Source organism: Nesoenas mayeri (genome assembly GCF_963082525.1).
Source record: "Nesoenas mayeri genome assembly, chromosome: 20".
In the NCBI taxonomy this organism is placed as follows: domain Eukaryota; kingdom Metazoa; phylum Chordata; class Aves; order Columbiformes; family Columbidae; genus Nesoenas; species Nesoenas mayeri.
In genome coordinates this window covers 4347182-4366377 of record NC_137569.1, presented here as the reverse complement: position 1 = coordinate 4366377, position 19196 = coordinate 4347182, and the positions used below count along the sequence as shown (strand labels likewise).

General features: G+C 53.7%; 1 protein-coding gene across 6 annotated transcripts; it reads right to left on the bottom strand.

The window, feature by feature from the left end:
- Positions 1–46: 46 nt before the first annotated feature.
- Positions 47–18923, bottom strand: FLOT2 (flotillin 2). 6 transcript variants are annotated; one of them, XM_080357005.1, is made up of 12 exons: positions 18848–18923; positions 11246–11327; positions 8571–8639; positions 6717–6807; positions 2937–3060; positions 2424–2542; positions 1918–2031; positions 1705–1824; positions 1012–1226; positions 651–834; positions 337–486; positions 47–196 (listed from the first exon to the last, which is right to left on the bottom strand). In XM_080357005.1, exons 1-12 carry the CDS (start codon positions 18894–18896, stop codon positions 158–160), a joined length of 1356 nt encoding a protein of 451 aa, XP_080213131.1. In that variant the 5' UTR covers positions 18897–18923; the 3' UTR covers positions 47–157. The 6 variants fall into 6 exon arrangements, with proteins under 6 accessions (XP_080213131.1, XP_080213127.1, XP_080213126.1 ...); XM_080357001.1 differs by lacking the exon at positions 6717–6807 and having other exon boundaries at positions 8549–8639; XM_080357000.1 differs by lacking the exon at positions 8571–8639.
- Between the last annotated feature and the right edge of the window lie 273 nt (positions 18924–19196).

The following is a 19196-nucleotide window of genomic DNA, read 5'->3' as shown; positions in this document are numbered from 1 at the left end:
GATTGGACATGCATCTTTCTGGCCCTACAAAATAAGGCACCAGAGCTTAAAAATGAAACTCTGATTGTCTTTGATATAAAAGGAAATCCCACGCGTTGAAGGCAGTTGATGTCTGAGTGCATAACATGGAGTGATGTTCACCAGCTTCGGGTTGGCCTCACTCCTGGGTCCCGGTGAGTTTCTGGATCAGGGGAATCTGCAGGAGGGGGACAGGGAAGCTGTTAGGGCCGGAGGAGGGAGCTGCCGGCCCCTGTGGCAGGAGCGGCTCCGCACGAGCTGGAAAGTCCTTGTGTGCCAAGAGCCGCAGGAATCGCCAGCGGCCGCTGCCCGGCTCACCTTAGTGAGATCCACGCCGGTGATGGCCCGCACGGACGCGGGGATCTCGGCCAGCAGACGGTTCGCCTCAGACACCGCGCTGTTGCTCTCTCCGCTGAGAATAAGGATCTCGTCCACTCTGGAGAGGGGAGCAGCCACTTTGGCAGCGATCTGGGGAGGCAAGGAAGGAGGGTGGGATGAGCAGAGAGCCAAGGAGCTGCTGGGTCAGGCCCCTGAACACCGTGTGGGACCTCTCTGTGCCCCCAGGAGACCTGGCCCAGCCTGGGAAAGCCCTGGTGCTTGGCTGGAGCAGGGAAAAGCTGCTCCTTCCTCACCTCAGGCAGCGCATCCAGCACCAGAGCCAGCTTGGCAGCTTCTCCGTACTGCTGGAGCGCTTCGGCCTTCAGCCTCATCCCCTCAGCCTCCGCCATCCCGATGGCCTCGATCACAAAAGCCTCCGCTTCTCCAATCTTGCGGATCTTTTCCGCCTCCGCCTGAGCAAGGAGGACTTTCTGCACCCTGGAGAGGGAAACCCGGCCCTCCAGCAGCCCAGATCCCCGCAGAGGACCCAGCACCACGTCCCGCCCGCCCACAGCCTGCCCCATGGAGAGCCCACGAGCTGGTCTTCACTCCCACCTCACCCCAGCCCAGCGCTAAGCCGGGCTCAGGGCTGGGCCAGGCCATGGGCTCACTCACTTCTCGCCCTCGGCGATCTGCTGGATACGGTAGGCTTCAGCCTCGGCCGGCCGCTTCACAGTGGCGATCAGCTCCTTCTCCTTTCGGATGACCTCTTTCTCTTCAATTTCGATCTGCTTCTTGCGCTCCACCACCTCGATTTCAATTTCTTCCTGGCGGATCTTCTGCTGCTCCCGGGCGCTCTGGAGCTCGTAGGCCAGCTGGGCCTCTGCTGTCTGCACAGGAGAGTCATAGAACCATGGGATCATTTGGGCTGGAAGAGACCTTCAAGGTCATCAAGTCCAACAGTTAACCCAACCCTGGTACTACCCCACGTCCCCGAGAACCTCACCTCTGTGTCTGTTCAACCCCTCCAGGGATGGTGACTCCAGCACTGCCCTGGGCAGCCTGTTCCAGTGCCTGACAACTCTTTCTGGGAATAAATTTTTCCTAATATCCAATCTAAACCTTCCCTGGTGCAACCTGAGGCTGTTTCCTTTTCTCCTATTGCTTGTTCTTTGGGAGAAGAGCCCAACCCCCTCCATGCTCCAAGCTCCTTTCAGGCAGTTCAGAGATCAGAAGGTCTCCCCTCAGCTCCTGTTCTCCAGCTGAACCCCCCAGGTCCCTCAGCCGCTCCCATCACACTTGTGCTCCAGCCCCTCACCAGCTCCGTTCCCTTCTCTGAACAGCGCTGGGCTGTCAGACACCTCTCACCTTAATGTTGACCTCCTCAGTGAAGGCAGCTTTCTGCAATTCAAAAGCCCGTTTGGAATCTGCTATTTTGGTATCTGCCATGAATTTGACATCCAGCATTTCCTTCTTGCATTCTGCCTCCTGCAGAGAGGAAACAAGAGAGCAGAGCTCCAGGGTGTGCAGCTGCAGACAACCAGGCTGCTCTGGGGAAGCCCAGCAGGTCTCCGCACTCACCCGAATGCCAGCGTCTCGCTCGGCTTCCGCCACGCCGATGTCTGCGTCCCTCCGGACAGCCGCGGTCTGCGTCTTCCCCAGGGAGCTCAGGTAATCCACTTTATCATAGACATCCTGGAGAGGAGAAGAGAAGCCACAATCATGTCAAAAGAGCCGCTCCATCTCGCTCCAAGCTCAGAGCAATCACTTACGTGCTCAGGCCAGGCTCAGAAAGAGCCATGTCAGCTGCCAAACAGAAACAGGCACGACAGGGAGATGTGGGGCTCCCGACATCTCCCCTCGGACTTCCCAGCGGCTCGGCTGTCAGCGAGCTCTCCCCACCTGCCCAGCGGTGTTTACAGAGCCAGCTCCTGGGTGCTCTTTGCCCAGCTGCCTGCACACCGGACACGCTGTGGGGGCTGTCACAGGAGCTCCCTGGGCACTGCAGAGGAGCCAGGGCCAGGCTCCCTTGTGCTGCTTCTGATCCCTAAAATCAGTGCTGCACAGCAACCCGCGCCCGGGCGTACCTTGATGGTGAAGCTCAGGATCTCGATACCCATGCGACCCACGTCAGGAGCAGCCACCTCCCGCACTAGCTTGGCAAACTGATCCCGGTCCTGGTAGATCTGCTCCACCGTCAGGGTGCCTGCCAAGGGGAGGAAGGCAAAGCGCTTTACTTGGAATAAGCAACACAACGGTGCGGGTCTAAGCTCACCCTTGGCGCCCCTAATCTCTTAAGGTCTGGGCACAATCCTCTGCCCAGGCCCAGCGGTGCAGACCGACATCAGTCTCACAAGCACCACACACACCTGAACCCCCCGGGACTCCGACATCTCTTGCTGCAGGCACCGAAAACTCACTTATCACAACACCCAGCAACACAGCAGGAGGGGAGGAACAATCTAAGATGCCACCTCTGCAGGCAGCGGAGGAATCACCCATTGCAGCTGCTGCGGTGGCAGCAACACAGCTGGGACCAGCCCGCACAGAAGGGACAAAGCTACCCAAGGTGTCTTCAAGACACGTGAACCCCTTCGCACCTAGGATGGAGCGCAGATGTCCCTCCAGCGTCTGAAGGATCACGTTCTTCACATCCTGCACGTTCTTCCCCAAGAACTGCTCGCAGGCCACAGCCAGGAGCTCCTTCTCCGTCATTATCTTCACCTGGAGACAGGAGACAAAACCAAAGGGGCTTAAGGTGCCTGTCCAACGAGGGACAAGCACCCAACAGCAGCAGCAGCAGCACCACCACCGAGCTGCCAGGCCCCTGTGGCACAGATGGTCCAGGGGACCATGCTGAGCTGCCACCAGGCTGAGCCAGGCCACTGGACCAGGCTGGCCCTGTAGGTCCCACCTGATGAGAGCTCGACCACAGAGCTCTGAACCACCAGCTCAGCCACTGCACCAACACCACACCGAGGAGGAGGGGGCTCTCTGTTACTACCCCTGACCAAAAGCCATTTTGTTACCTTTCTCTTCCTCCTCTTTCACTAGAAATGATTTTTCTGACATAGGAAAGGCAGAGAACAAGGAAGAGTCTGAAATGCCCGAGGAGCAGCTGGGGAACAGGGACTCCATTCAGCATTCCCTGCAAGGAGAGACGGGATGGCCGTAGCACACTGGTCTGTCCTGCTCGGGGCTGGGAGCTCCCGGTCACCCTTGTGGTGACCCCAGTGTGCCACAGCCAGGACCTGGCTGTCCCGCTCTGTGCGGTCAGTCTGGCATCAACCCCCAGAGCTGGGACACCACGTTCACCTCCTGTGAAAACACCCCCAGGTCCAGACAAGGCAGGGTATTAAGATGGTCCTGCTGGCCATGGGACTGCTTTTCAAAGGCAAAGTGGGTTAAAAATCCCTGCGGGGTGTGTTAGACAGGGATGTGTGCTCGTGGAGCTCTATAGGGTCCAGCTATAAGGAGACACAGCCCATCAAGGTGACAACTCCTGGCAGCCAGGTCCTGTCTGGGGGCTCAGGCAAAGCCTGGACACAGGGATGTCTGTGTGTCCGGCAGCAATGGAGAAGGGAGCACGCCCACAGCAGCACATCTGGGTGCTGAGCAGGTTCCACAGCACCCTCTGATGGACACATCTAGGGTGGGCAGTGCCTCCTGTGCCACCAGATGCAAGTGGCAGCCTGTGTCCTGTCCCACTACCCGGACCTGCTGGTACCTGTGATGCCAGCACAGCCCTGGCTCTGAGACCCCGATGGGTGCACAGCCCACAGACCTCAACCTGCCGCCCACAGGGCTGCGTTTTGGGGTCAAACTGCTGGCAAAAGCAACAAAACTATTTCTTGACAAAGCCTGGTCTGAAACGATCCTGCAGCCCAATTTCCTACCTTTGCTTCTCAGGCTCGGTCTCCCCATCAAAACACGAAACTGAATCTCAGGCCAGCATGGCAACCCTCTCCTGCTTTGTCCCCAAGGCTTTTGGGCTCCTTACAGGGCCAGGCCACCATGGGTTTTGTCCCTGTACCCCGAGCACCTTCTACACAAGCTGTGAGAGCTGCTGGTGCAGCTGCACCCGGAGCGTGAGCCCCGCACACGGCTCTTCTCGCAGCAAATACCCAAACCAATTAGACTCAGCAGCAACGTTTATGGTGCATCTTCCAGCAATTCCACCTCTTGTAACAAACCCACCCTTCGGGCGCCACGAAGAGGACAGAGCACAGAGCAGGATGTTCATTAGGACAGTCCCTGCGGTAATTAACGGGAGCAAAGAATGATTCTCTGCTAATAAAGCCAGCCCACAGGAGCCCGGCTATCTGCTCAGTATGGACATTACCCAACAAAGCAAAGGTTGCACAAAACAAAATGTGGTTGAGCGGTTTGCGCTCAGCCTGTTTTATTTCAGACAGGGCACCGTGACACCCGGTGCTTCTTCAAATGTCATTCACGTCAGAGAGGGGCTGAGCTGGCAGGGAATCAGAGCCTGGATGGAACAATCCCAGCTGGAGGATCGATAGCGCCGCACCCAGCCCCAGCAAGCACAGCGAGGGGCGAGCAGAGACAGCCCGGTTAGTTCCAGGCTTAGAAAAATGATACAGAAGGACAAAAAGCCCAGCGTGGCCCTGGGCAGCAGCACCAGCCAGCGCAGGTGAGTCCTCGTTACATCTCTCTTCAAAAAAATAACAGCATCCTTATGCACATTAAGCATTTTTATTACAGCAAACATTTTTAAAGCTGCTTCTCTAGTAATAATTTGTTTGGGGTTTTTTTGCTCAAGCTCTTTAAAGAAAAATGTTTGCCTCAAAAGTACTGCTGCAAAATGAAGGCAACCTCTGCCAGGCACATCCCCAGCTGCCTCAAGCCGGCTTTCTGCATGGGAATTCCACAAGCCTAAACCTCCAAAATGAACAGGCAGTGGAAGAAAAATGAACAGTGAGAAGAGAGAATAACATGAATGAGATGAACTGGGAGCTGCGTTATTAAATCCAGGCACCTCATGATCCAGCCTTCTGCTGCCACTGCCCAGCCTGGACCACTTTGCAGGCAACAGAAGGATGTCCCAAAATGAGGTCAAATGGAAGGCTGGCTGCTCAGAAACACCTTCTCCAAATACAGAAGGAAAAGCCTACAGATTTATGAAACACATGTGAGGGGAGACGCGGGTCCATGCGTTTTGCCAACCATGCAAAGACCACTTACGTGACACACGAGCAGATAAATGGATATAAAGAACTGAAAAACTGGCAAGGAGGCTGGTCACGCCAATTAAAGCCAGTCCCGGCCCCCCCTGCCATGCGTGACCGTCCAGAAACGGCTCCGGGCTGAATTCGCATCCCGAGTTACGCACGGACACACACGCAGCTCCTCTGCAACGTCAGAGCGAAGCAACAAACCTCGGGAGGAATCCGCTGTTCTGGAAGGCGCTGGGTGAAATCTGTCAAGCGCTTGGTCTCAAAAGGGCTGGGGCAGCCGGGGTGCTGTTCCCCGGGGGGTGTTTCAGTGGGATTTTTGGTCACATCGCTGCAGGGAACGCGGCAGCGACCTCTGCTGCAACAACAGACCTGGACGTGCCTCAGGCACACGCGACCGCAGCCTCGTGTGCACTTTGAGAATCGCTGTCTGGGTTTTATACACCCAGAACGAGCTGTCAGGAGCAATTTTCAATCAAAGCATCCAGCTGCCTAGGCGGGGAGTTAAATTCTGTCAAGAGCGAACAGCAGTTTCTTCCCAGCGCGCTCCCCAAGGCAGATCTGGTCACGGGGACAGATTCTGTGTCAGGGCTGCAGACCTTGGAGTCTAAGAAATGCACGTGTTTCACTGTGTTATCAGAAACAACAAGAGATGGTTTTTCTGTACGAAAGCAGCTTGAGAGAATCAAAATTCAATTCAAGCCAGCAATTTTTACACACAAATTTCAGTGCCTGGAGGAACTAACTTCTTTCTTTAAGCTTTAACTCAAGAAGAATTACAATATCCACGTGCTAACAGTAACAATCCAAAGCAATACAATGCTCAACAGCACCTCGGGAGCGAGTGGCTCGGTCCTGTGGGGTCACACGCAGCTCCAAGGGCACCGCAGCACAGCGGCATTTCACAAGCAGGTCACGTCACCCACACACAACTCATTTGCCACGTGGACAAACGAGACATCAGAAAAAGAAGAATGAATTTGGGGAGGAGAGGTCACAAACCCCTTCACAACACGGGACATGCTGTAGTGTGTTTGAACCAAGGAGGACAGTGTGGTTTTGCACAAGAACTAGTTTCAGAGCAGTTGGTTTCTGTTCCTGGACAACAGCAACCTCTTAAGGGGGAAAACCAGACGGTAAGTTAGAGACATGCATTCCTGAAATGATGTTTTGGAGTTACTGTACCTGTGCCACACCTGTGACAGTTAAAGCTACCCCCTCCGCCGTCTCTACGTCCTCACACCTGGGCTGTAACGTCATTATCTCTAGGGAAATCCTGCCAAAAAACGTAAAATATTTGCACGTTTCCAGGTAACACACACTCAGCTCTTCCCCTCACATCTCCTGCCCCGGGCTACGGCTGCACTCACCACTGGTAATGTCAGACAGGCGCAGAACGCAGCCGATGGACAAGTCACTTTGGCCAAGAAATAGATTTTCACATGATGCTTAAAGGCAATTTATCAGCAGAGAAAGGCCAGGAGCCAGACTGGAAACAACACTGTGACCCTTTCCCTTCTGCTGGGCCAGCCAGGGGCTCGCTGTGCACGCTGCCCAACGCTGGGGCAGCTCCTGCCCTTGCTGGCTGGTGTCACCGGTTTCAAAGCACAGTATGGACCTGGGACGCCCCCATCTGCCCCCATTGCCACCCCCAGTCCTCAGCAAAACCTGTTGCTGATGCTGCAAGAAGCAGCCTTGCCTTTGCCCTCGCTGGGTCAGCATTAACACAGAGCTACGCTCCGATCTGGCTCACCTCTCCCTGTATTTTTCCTAAGTCTCATGCCCCAAAAGCAGACAGAAGTGAGTCTCCAGCTCTTCAGGGCCATGTCTGTATGGTATCAGGCACCCAGGGGACAGATCCTGCAGCTCCGGAGCTTTCACAACCATCAAAGGTGGGCTGGAGGTACCTTGGCCAAATGAGGCAATCTGCAGGTCACAATTTGGTAAAACAAGAGGCGCTTTGCCGTGGCAGGTTCTGTTTCAAGAAGCGAAGCCTGGCTCTCGTGTCAGCTGTAACAGCACTGGGAGTGGGGACAGGGAGCCCCAGGGCACAGAGCTGGTGTCAGTGAACGTCAGGTCAGACCTCTGAACGCGAAGGGGCTGCTCCCTGCACACCCAGTCGCTCCAGCGTCAGCTGCAGGTGCTCAAATGCACCTCTGCAAGTTCATGCCCGCCTTGGCCACTGTCCTAATTAAACTGGCACACTAGCTCGGAGCTGATAAGACAGATCCCACCGTCCAGGACACGCACAGGCATTTTTTGCTGCATGCATTCACAGCTTCAACCAGCTAGTGCAGGATTTTAGCCTCCCGTTGACCTAATTTGTGTTTGAATTTAATTGCAATACTGTGTTGCTTCCTATCTGGCAAGTCACAGGGATGTTTGGTAATTCTCATTACACCGGTTCATAACTGCTCGCAGTGCAAACGCTAGTCCTGTATGTCGCAACTCATCCGAGGTCTCGATGCTGTACTTTCAAATGTGACAACATCCAAAACAGGCGCTGTCTCCATGTAGAAGAAGAAGGGTTGAGTGGAAACTCACATTCACAAGTGGGGAGCCGGGCACAGCTGCAATCTCCCCACACGTGAACAGGTTTCCTTTGGAAATGGCACAAAACCTGTGCTGAATGCTGTGCAGAACCCAGCCTGGCCTGGCTGTGGCTCCACACAAAAGCAGATCACTCTGCCCTCCTCCGAACACACGATGGAAGCAGTGCTGCCGAGGAAAGGGTTAGGGCCGGAGCAAACCTCCGCAGTGTTATCAGGAGCCAGTACAGCAATGCTGAATTTGGAATTTGGCAAGTAGCATCTGTCTGCATTACCTATAAACTGTGGAGTGCGCCCCAGGGCAACTGCCAGAGAAGGGGAAGGAGAGGAGGGTGCTGAGATTGCAACTTTGCCATTACAAAACCATTAGTTTTTATGTTATCCTGCTGCTGCTGCTGCTGTTGCTGCTGCTCAAAACAGAGGGATAAACAGTTAGACATGACGTTAGGATGTTAGGTGGATTATTACCTGTGCAACCCCTGTTACGTACAGTGGGACCCCCTCCGACGTCTCAATATTCTCACAGCGACAGAGGATGGTCATAACCTCCAAAGACACTCTGAGCAGCGAGGAATAAGGGTAGGACAGCAAATACACAGAGCAGTTATCAGAGAGTAAAACACTCATTGCAAAGGACAGACGAGACTTTCAGGCTTTGGCTTTTCCCACTCCAGTTTGCCTTCCTCCCACCGTGCAACTCCAGAGCTCCACAACGCTGGGACAGAGCAGCTTCCCTCGTCACGGTGGGGAGTTCACAGCGTTTAGCTGCTTGTTTTAACGAGGCTGAACGGGCTATAGGGTCTGATCTCCACCTAAGTCACCGCAGATCAAACTGAACGGTGTATCCCGCCTGGGCTGCCATCCCGGAGCCAGCTGGCATGCTCTGTTGGAGTCATCTTCACGCACAGAAAGTTCCTTTTTGTAATAATTTAGATGTTTCTCTGCCAACATTTAAGAGGGGACAGAAAACTGAAACATTCTAGGGGCCCAGCTACCCACCCCTGGCTAATGATGAGCAAAGGTGCTTCCAAGTGTTGTCCTGAGAAGCAGAATGAAACCATTTGGTTCCCCTATAAGACCGAGCTGCCTCTCCCTCTGCTTTTATTTCTGACCCTTAAACAGGACAGGATTGTTTTTCTCCTTTATTTTCCCACCCTCAGTGCTGCAGCAGGATCAGAGCCCAGCACCCTGGTTGTGCTACCTGGCTGGATGCCGCTGCCAGCACAATTGCTGCTGTCTCTCTTTGGCTTTCAGCACCGGCAGTTCCACAAGAGATGTCCTAATTTTGGAGGAGCAAATCTGCCTCACTCTTCATGTTAATGCAGCAGGCTCCATCTGCGGCACAGCTTACGGAAAAGGCTCTGTTCTCAAAAAGGAGAATTAAGCCCCACATCCCATGGCATGAACTGAGGGTACAGATTTTAAAGTAAAATATTGTTTGGGTGCTGGCATTCCCATCAAGAGCCCTGTTCGCTAAATAGCGCACAGAGCTCTGCCATAGGACAGCTCATCCCTGGCAAGCAGTTCTTGGTCCTAGACTCAACCCTTTGCTTAACTTATTAAGTCAGCCTCCCAAATACATCTGGTACCTCCCGCACTTGGCAGGACAAGGTCCTGCGCTGGCCTCTGGGCTTCTCACACAACAAAAGGAGGAGCATAAACCATTTCTTCTCAAATTAACAGTTCTCCCAATGAGATGCCTCACAAAAAAAAAATCATTAAGGTTGTCTGTATCAAATGCTGTGCACACAAGCCGGGTCTTTCCTTCCCCTCCAACCTTGTGTGGGTGTTGTGGGAGAGCCGGGGTAAAGCAGCAGCCGTGAGCTGAATCTCTTCATGCACCCGGAGCAGCGTGACGGGCTCTCGTAGCCATCCTGACCACCAGCCCCAGGGAGAGGAGCGGAGGGGGCCGGGAGGCAGTTTCAGCAGCAGCTGGGACGCTCTGGAAGGAGCTGAGCTGCCCAACGCTCAGGTGAACGGCAGCTACGCTGGGGTGTCATCTGCAGAGCGAGGGCAGCGACATGCTCGCTTTGCTGCTGGCAACATACGAACAGGGGAAAGAGGCGGCAAGATCAGGCAATAAAGGTTAACTACAACCTCTGGCTGTCACTTAGCAAGAAAACCCAAAAGTCACGTCTTTATCCTTTTTCTCTATTATTTTTTTTTCCTTTTACACAGATGGAGGAAACCTGCAGCAGTGAGCACGGGGGAGGCGTTAGGAGAGAGTAACACTCCTGCAGATCCTACAGACAAAGCTACGTTAGCAGGACAGCAGCACCATCACAGCGTGTTAGTTCAGAGCGGTAAGAAGCAGCAAGCAAAATCCACCACTGAGTAAAGGGAGAGAAAGGAAACACAGCCTGCTCCCGAGGTGAGAGCGGCCGGCACATCTTTAGGAAAAGAGATTCGAGGAGAGAGGTGGGATGGGCCCAGTGCACACCAAACGTCTTTGTTACTGGGTGAGGGTTTGGGCCATCCTGGGCAGAACTCAGCTCCTTTTGTGAGAGCCTGGGAGCCGCGGAGCTCTGCGAAGGCAGCACAGGAGAGCAGGGCTCTCGCCTTCCCCAGCGCAGCAAGGAACACCCTGACCAGCCACACTACGGCCCTCTCAGCTCGGTGGGCTACAGGTAACTCAAAACCAACCAGAAATGGAAAAAAACCCCAAAACTGACTGCCTTGGGTTTGCGGGGAGGTGTGGACGGAGAGGCCATTTGAAAAGCACTTCAGCTGAAAGCGCGGGATTCATTTTTTTTGTCTTTTGCACCGTGATACCCAACTGTCCCCACAAAATGAGTCAGCACAGAACTTCCCCAAACAGTGATTTTATTTTGCATGTCACTGATCATTGTTTGCTGTCAGGTTATGTGGTGGACAAGCTCAGCACACTGCTCGCAGCACAGGATGGCCAGAAGCTGCGGTTGTGAGTGACCCTGCGTCCCCCACGCACCGGGGCACAAAATGGGGAACACGCTGCTGTGTTGTACATGAGGGAGATGCCCTCCAAAGCACCGCTCACAGCCAGCCGCAGCAGGCTGGGCTGATGCTTACCCATGATTTCATCTGCTCTGCCCACTCCTGCATTCCTAAAGATGCTGCTGACAGCCCCACTGGGATGGCTTGGCCTAACTCCTGCTCCAAACCCACAAATAATAGGGGTTTCCTTACCTTTGGGTGTCAGTGATGCACCACCAAGCCCAGGCCCAGCCTCCATATACGTACTGCTTTACATCGGAGCCGCAGCAGCCACCTGCAGCATAAGAGACGTTGGGGTTACACACATGTTGCTCTAAGTTGGGAAAAACCCGCACCCAGCCTGATCCGCGAGCAGAACAACTTCACAACCAGCCTACGGATGCAGAGGAAAGAGCATCCCGGGGGGTCATCTGCAACATGACCCAGAAGAATCCAAGCGTGTTCACAGTGTCTGATAAACGTCGAACACAGAAACCCCTTTCCCAGATCCACAGCAGCCCTGAACACCCTTTGGTCGGCTGTAACCCCGCACTCTCACCTCCATGGCCTTCACATGGCCATTTTATACGGCAACCTTTTTTCAGAACTGCCTTATATAATTGGAAAATAGTATTTGCCATAATTCAGTATGATGAACAATAATACAAAGAAAGCGACTGTATTTTAAAGAAGTGTTTTATTTTAGTTTTGTTAAGCAGTTCAAGCACTTTTAACCAACCAAACCCAGTGTAAATACACAGTTAAGTATCTTCAACCTTGATGCACCAGCTCCGCCATGGAAAGTCATGTAAGAAATCCATCTCCTTTCCCTCACCGACTGCAAACTGCCCTTAAACCCACCAAAAAGCTCTCAGGGCGGCGTTGGAGGTGGGAAGAACCCTTGAGCTCCCCCAAAACACCTCCTAGTCCTGGCTCATGCCATCCATAATCACACTCATTACACTTATCCCTTCCAAGAGACGCAATGATCATTAAGTTGGTTGCAACGAGTCAAAATGAAGCACAGGCAGCACAGGGCCCTCTGTCCTCCCTGTCTTCCTCAGGCATTGCAGCTGATAGCAGAAGATGGCCAAGATACCACCTGCTCCACCAGCTTTCACACAGTGCCTTTCACAAACCAACAGATCAGCCTCATCTACAATTCTTCACCCTCCGATGTCAGTAGGAAGCAAACACAAATGGAAGACGGATTTACACACGTTTCCAGGTCTCCTGTGCTCCACAGCCTAGAGGAATGTTCTCCCGTCACCTCTGAGGCTCTGGAGAGATTCTGCCAGTAGCTGGAAGGCTCTTCTGGCCAGGCAAGGAGGTCTGGAAGATGATGATACAATATCCTGCAGCATACGAACCGTGATGCCTTTTAATGCTGCGTGGAGGACGTGAGCCCAGTGAGCTCAGCCTTTCAGCCAGGCCCTTGTTTTCCAGGAACGGGAAGGGAGGTGTTCCTGGCAGTCGGGAAAAGCAGCTCCTCATGGAAATGCACTTTATTTCACGGCGTCTATGTGGTCTTTAACTACTGAACCTCTGGTAATCATTTCATAATAATGTACAGAGAAAAAGCTGCACTATAAACCTACTGTTGTTACAAGAACGTGCCTCTCCACACACATTTCTTCTGCACCCACACTTGCTTCCCAGCACCACACAACATCACTGCACGGCAGAGTTTACCAAGCTAGATTGTATGTCAAAAAGCGTTCAAACCTTCAGAAAAAAACAGGGAAAACTAACACATTAAACGGGAGCAGGATGCCAGATGGCGGCTTTCCTGCAAGCCGGACGTCTGAGCGCAGCAGAGCTCCGTCCTGGCAACGCAAGTCAGATGAGCTGAACGCTCGTCTTCCCTCGCAGCCGCTTTCCCGAGCGAGCGAAAAAAGAACCAACAAAGCGAAACCTTTGCAAGTCTGAAGAATAAACCCTCCTGCACAATGAGATTTGGCAGAGAAATTGCCTTTCCCGGCTATAATACACCCACTGTTCCGGTAGGCCGGGTCTCACAGCCGCTTGGCCATCGCTGCCACAAACATCCCCGTGTCTGTTCCGGGGCCGCCACAAACGGGGGATTCACGGCCGGGGAGCTGCCGTCCAGCTTGGCCCCTTCCCAAACGAAGGGGTCCCACATTAGAGCAAGAATTCCCAGAGCCAGGAGAAAGTACATCGTCTGTTTCGCCTTTTTTTAAAAGTGATTAATCGTTAATCAGTTGGGGGGCTGCAGATGAACGGAGCTTTCAGCAGACGCAGGAAGCTGCTGCCCCGACGGACGGCACGCAAGGGAGAACAGGAGCCCAAACAGTCACAGGGACACGGGTCCCCAAACATCAAAGGCAGCTTTGCGGGACAATCTGAGGTTGTGAACGAGCTCCGTGTTGTTTGCTCTCCCGAGGTAAACTGAGGCAATGAACCCATATTTTGGCAGGAAGCGGTGAGCGTTCCAAAATCAGATGACAGTAAACAGGTCACTATGATAATGCGATAAGTATATTCCTTCCTGTCCTGGTTTTGTTAAAAACAAGTTTCTCTTTTAGTGATTTTGCCTGTCAGCTAAAGCCTTCATATGAGCTGCATTTTCCTGGAGAACCAGACACATGTTTTAGTAAACCTAGCAATGGAATGCAAACTTATTGATAAGCATGGATGGACATCTCGCAAGAAGGGCGACCAGAAACAAGTGACCAAGAAACTGACCGACTATGTATAACATTCCATTCACGTGAATACTTCATATAAAAGTGGGAGATCACAAGGATCTTGTGCCTTTTTTGCCTTTTCTCTTCTTATGGCCGACATTAGGAGAGGACCTTGCTAGTCATCCCTGCGAACTGAGGCCTAGTGAGAGACTGAATCCAGCTCCGGCTGGCTGCAGAGTCCAGTCCAGGACTTTGGGTGCCGGCTCTGCAGTTGCTGAGACTTTCAAGATTGGTTTTGTATATTTTGTATTATTTTCTCTATTCTTATTAGTAGCATTAGTAAAACATTGTTAATTTTTCCAACTCTCTTCTCTCTGTCCTTCTTTCCCTCCCGATCGCCTGTGCTGAGTGGGAAGGGGGGACAGGGAGGGGCAAAAGGGGGAAGTGGAGGGGGGGGAGAGGGGGTTAACAATACATCTGCCAGGGTTTTATTGTCACCCCGCAATCTAAACCCTCGACACTTACCAGAAAGCGTTGCAAACTGAAGACAAGAACAGAGCAGACGCTGCTGCTTTTACCTCCGTGCTGTTGTCATGACCCAGCTCAGGAGAATCTGGTGCTGGGGTCTCCTCCTCCAGCAGGACCCACCACCCAAACTGGGAATAACCAGCCTGGTCCAGTCGGAGAGGAGCGGGGTTTGTTAGAGCAACAGCCGTGATGGGAAGTCGTGGGGCACTAACGAGCGAGTGCGGGAAGATGAGGGAAAATTTGATAATTGAAAGCAGTTACTGACAAAAGACATAATGCAGAGGAGACAAAAAGGCAAAAGCATATGTAAAGAAAATCATATAATAAAGCAGGGTCTAGGCTAAAATCAGTGTCTGGATTCTTAGACCCTGCTGTGCATATAAATCAGGGTTTGTCCACATGCAGAAATGGCATGAGGTTAACAAAAAATAATTTTAAAAGATGCAGAGTTCTGAGTTGAATCCATAAGATCCTTTGACAGTCACTACAGCAGATGAAAGCGGATGATTTTGGCTTGTTTTGGATGTAATCCGGACCTTCTCCTCCCGTTCCATCTTCATGTGATCGACTGTTCTCCCCCAGGTGTAGCTCTCTGCATTTCTCCTTGAACTGCATCGTGTTTCTTTCAGACCATTCGGTCAATCTGTCGAGATAATTTTGATTCTAATCCAGTTCTTCAAAGCTCTAAAATCCACTCCCAGCTCAGTACCGTCCGCAAACTCAATAAGCGCATTCTTGATTCCATTATCTAAGCCAGCACAAGGAACTTACTTGATAAACCATCTCAGCTGAACAGTGAGCCGCTGCCAAGGTCCCTGGCAATGGTTTCCTGAGCAGTTTCATATTAATTTTAAAGTATCTGAGAAACCAGTTCCTCCTCACACTGTGGACCGAAGGCCTCTTCAAGGAAGGGTTTGTAGAGCTTGAAGAAGACTTTATTTCAGGTTTTCAAAATGTAGAGAAGTACCATAAAACCAGCACAGTCACACTGGCCCAAAATCATGGCCAGTTCCTCTTGCAGGAATAAGAAGGATGCGGCAACAGGATGCAAGAGCTCCGAGCGGCCCTGGAAGGGTTAACTACCCCTGACTGCTGGGGTGCGGCAGGAAATGTTTACACAAAACTGGAATTAACGGCAGGCTCTTCTTTTACCTTGACAGAGATCAGGGAGCACCAAAGGGTGCTGCACTCACTTGAGAAACTGGGCTGGACAGCACTTCTCAGGCTGATTTCTGAGAAACCAGAAGAGTCTAAAAGCCTCAGTAAATGCATGGGGTGCGATTGCTGCTGCTGCTTCTGCCCTGGAGCGCTGCCCCACCTGGGAGGGAAGGCAGATAGCTGGGCACAGCTCGTACTCAGAAAACGCACATTGGTTCTTCTAGGCATTCACCAGCAAGGTATTTATTTCAACACACTCCTATAAAACAAAGCGAGGTTGACCGGCCTGCAACTCCCCTGACTTTTTTCTCCTTTTCTCCTGAATTTTGGCAGCCTGTTCTGACCCAGAAACACGGTGGCTGTGCCAAACGTCCTGTTACCCATCTCCAGGTGCTCACCTTGAAGCTCCGTGGCTGGCTGGTGCCACTCTCGTGTGCCCCCACTACAGAGATTTGGGCAACACCATGTACTTATGGGAGCTGTAGGGTGAGCAGGGCTGTTATAAATTACATCTCCTAACGATGAGACGGCAGAAATATTACAGCATTGTATTTCAAAATTAGCAGATCCATCCTTAGCCGCCAAAGCCGTGTTCGACCAGACCGTAACCCCAAACCAGCCCTATGCATTTGAGACAACCTATTTAGCTGGTGTGAACATTCGGGTATCGGGATGAAGAGCTACTTTGTGCACCTTCCCAAAAACTGGACCGTGCTTGGAGAGGACTCAGCAATGGGCCCCGCGCCTGTCAAAGGGACAGAGCTTGTGCCAAACCTCACCAGCAGGCTCCCAACGCCGCTACCCCCCGGCAAAACTGGACCCATATTCCAGAGAGACCACCATCACCTCCGCAGGGCTTTGTGGAGCGTTCTCACAAAGCCTGGGCTCTGCATTTCACGGACGGATTAGCTAACGCGGTGCAGTTTCTTACAAGGAGACGGGTGTTGCTCGAGAGGTGAAGGACGTGGAGTGCTGACCCGTGCCCAGCAGGCAGCTCCCAAATGAGGCTGCGGAGCTCCTGCACACACAGACGTTCCCAAAGCTCAGCTGCTCCTTCCGCACTGGAGGAACGTGAGTGTCTCACAAGGAAGTGAAAAGAAAGAGCACAACTCCTCAGAACAAGCCCCACATGCCAGGGGAGGTGCATGACCAAGCTTCCTTCAAGAGGTACAGGGTTTATACATTTACAATATAGAAACCTTTCCAATCAGCTCCATGATTTGAAGGTGCCTTTCCCACAAAGTGAAGTCTTTCAATTAACAACTGTACGACAATTCAAGGCTGCAAGCCAAAGGCCTGCTTTTAATGTTATTTGCTTTTGGTTTATTTGTCCCTTCCACCTCTCTCCCCAAATTCAACCTAATATCACACAAATAAATGCTGGCTCCCACGGGCCCCACTGCTTTTCCCCAGAGAGACACAGCTCAAGTTCCTGGAACTACAACTGCTTGTAGCTACACGCCTGCCCCTAACACTCTGGCATTTACTCTGCACATAGTGCAGCGGAGCCGCAGGGCTCTGCAGAGCTCCAGCCACACTCCGAGGAGAAACAAGTGTTTGCAGAGTGTGACGAGCAGTGACAGAGGAAAATCCACGTCTGGTGGCAGCACTGAACCCCACTCAGACTCGCAGAGCCTGGCGTGATCCACGCTCCCTTCCCAAAACGCGGCCGTACACCCAGGAGTGCCCTCCACTCGCTGCTCCCGGCTGTGGGAAGCGAAACGCTTGGAACCACGAGCAGATGCCACAAATTCCTGCTGACTCACCCCACAAGCCGTGTTTTGTAAACTTCAGAGCTGAACAGAAGCAAACCCAAGATTTCAAGACCAAAGAGCATCCCGGCACACCTGGAGCACAGCTTCCCAACTCCTCCCGCCGGACACGGCTTTTCACCCAGCGGTGCTGATTTTAATGGGCGTCTCTTGGTGGGGCAGCGCAGCATCAGGTCCAGACCCCAGCTGGGAACTGCAGAGATGTGCAGAACACCAGGAAAGCTGCAAGAAACGCTGCTGCTCCAGGCAGCTGGTGGGTGCGGTTTGTAACTCCTCAGAAGCAGCCGCTGCAGCGAGTGTATTCGTTTCCAAAACTGCAGCCTGCTCCTGGCATCTCCTCAGCAATTCCCGTAACAGGTCTGTTATCCAAGAGATGAACCGATAACAGACCAGGCAGAAACAAGTGCTACAGCCTGCTGGAGGATTGGGCTCCAAAAACATAACAACGTAGCTTCACACACACGGCAAAGCTGTGATTGTAGCACATCCTTGATATTCACAGACCTTTTCTCCCAGGTGAATTTAGGTTTGAGCATCACAAAACTAGTCCAGCGTTGACAGAAAGGGTGTAACGTGACTCAGAGCACACGAAGTTACAAACACCTGTACCTAACATGGTTATTACCTTGTACACGGCCTCAGCCGCTCACACAGAGCGAAGCATCCAGCCCTTACAAGCAAGTCATTACATCACCTAACGGTAATTAAGTCTTGTCCGCAGGCAGCACAGTCTGTACCAAAGTGCACTCGGGAGCTTCAGCGGAGTATTGGAGCCGCTACAGGTTGAACCAGACACAGGGGATTCCACTCCTGGTTTATTTAAGCCTAACCTAAGCGAGCAGTTCCCCTGCTGATAATATCACATGTACTGGTGGTCGCTGAGACGCCGGGTGACGTGCGAGGAACCGAGCAGCAGTAGGACACGAGGAATGGGAAGGGACCCCCCTCGCCCCCCCAGCAAAGCCAACCAGCCCCCCAGGAGCGGGTTTTCGGGAGCCGCCTGACGTGGCCGCACCGGGTGTGCCGCTGGCACCGGCCCCTCGCCCGCCGGCCCTGGCCTGGGGACCCCTCCCCAGAGCCCCCACCCAGGCACCCGCTTGGGGGACACCCCAACCAACACTGCAAGGTGCCCTGGTAACAGGGACCCCCTCAAGGAAAAGCCTCCCCCCCCATCCCAGTGCTGCTGCAGGGGATCCTCCAGGGACACCCCAACCAACACTGTAAGGTGCCCTGGTAACAGGGACCCCCTCAAGGAAGGGCCTCCTCCCAGCATCCCAGTCCTGCTGCAGGGGATCCTCCAGGGACACCCCAACCAACACTGCAAGGTGCCCTGGTAACAGGGACCCCCCTCAAGGAAAAGCCTCCCCCCCCCATCCCAGTCCTGCTGCAGGGGATCCCCCCAACAAAACAACCCCACACCCACACCCCCCCACCAGCCCCAGGGTCCCCCCAGGCAGGGACCCTCCCCACAGCCCCTCCATAACAGGGACAACCCCCCCCATGACACGGACACCCCCTTCCCACCCCAAAATCCCGTCAGAACCGGGATCTCTCCCGCCTGAGGGGTCCCTGGCTGTGAAGGGACCCACCGGGGTCCCCCGAGCAGACCCCATTACAGAGATCCACCCCCCTCCAATTCCCTCGGGGATCCCCATGACGAGGACCCCTCAGACCCCCCGCCCCGAGCCCCTGCGAGGCCCCGGCCGTACCTGACACCACCAGCGCCTCGTTGGGCCCCACCGTGTGGCAGTTGCCCATCGCGCCCCCCGGTGCCGCCGCCGCCACCGCCCGCTCCCACAACCCCCTGCGCCGCCCCGCCCCGTCCCCGCGCGCGCCGGGCGTGACCCGCGGGCGCCGCCATGTTGGGAAGGTCAGCGCCGCGCCACACCCAGGGGGCGGGGCCGAGAGCCCGGCGCCGCCGCCATGTTGGGTGCCGCGTGTCGGCGCGCGCGCGGCAACATGGGGCACGCGCGTGCGCAATTCGGCGCGTGCGCGAGTGAGCGTGCAAGGGGGGAGTGTGTGCAACGGGGGGTGTGTGTGCAATGGGGGTGTGCAAGG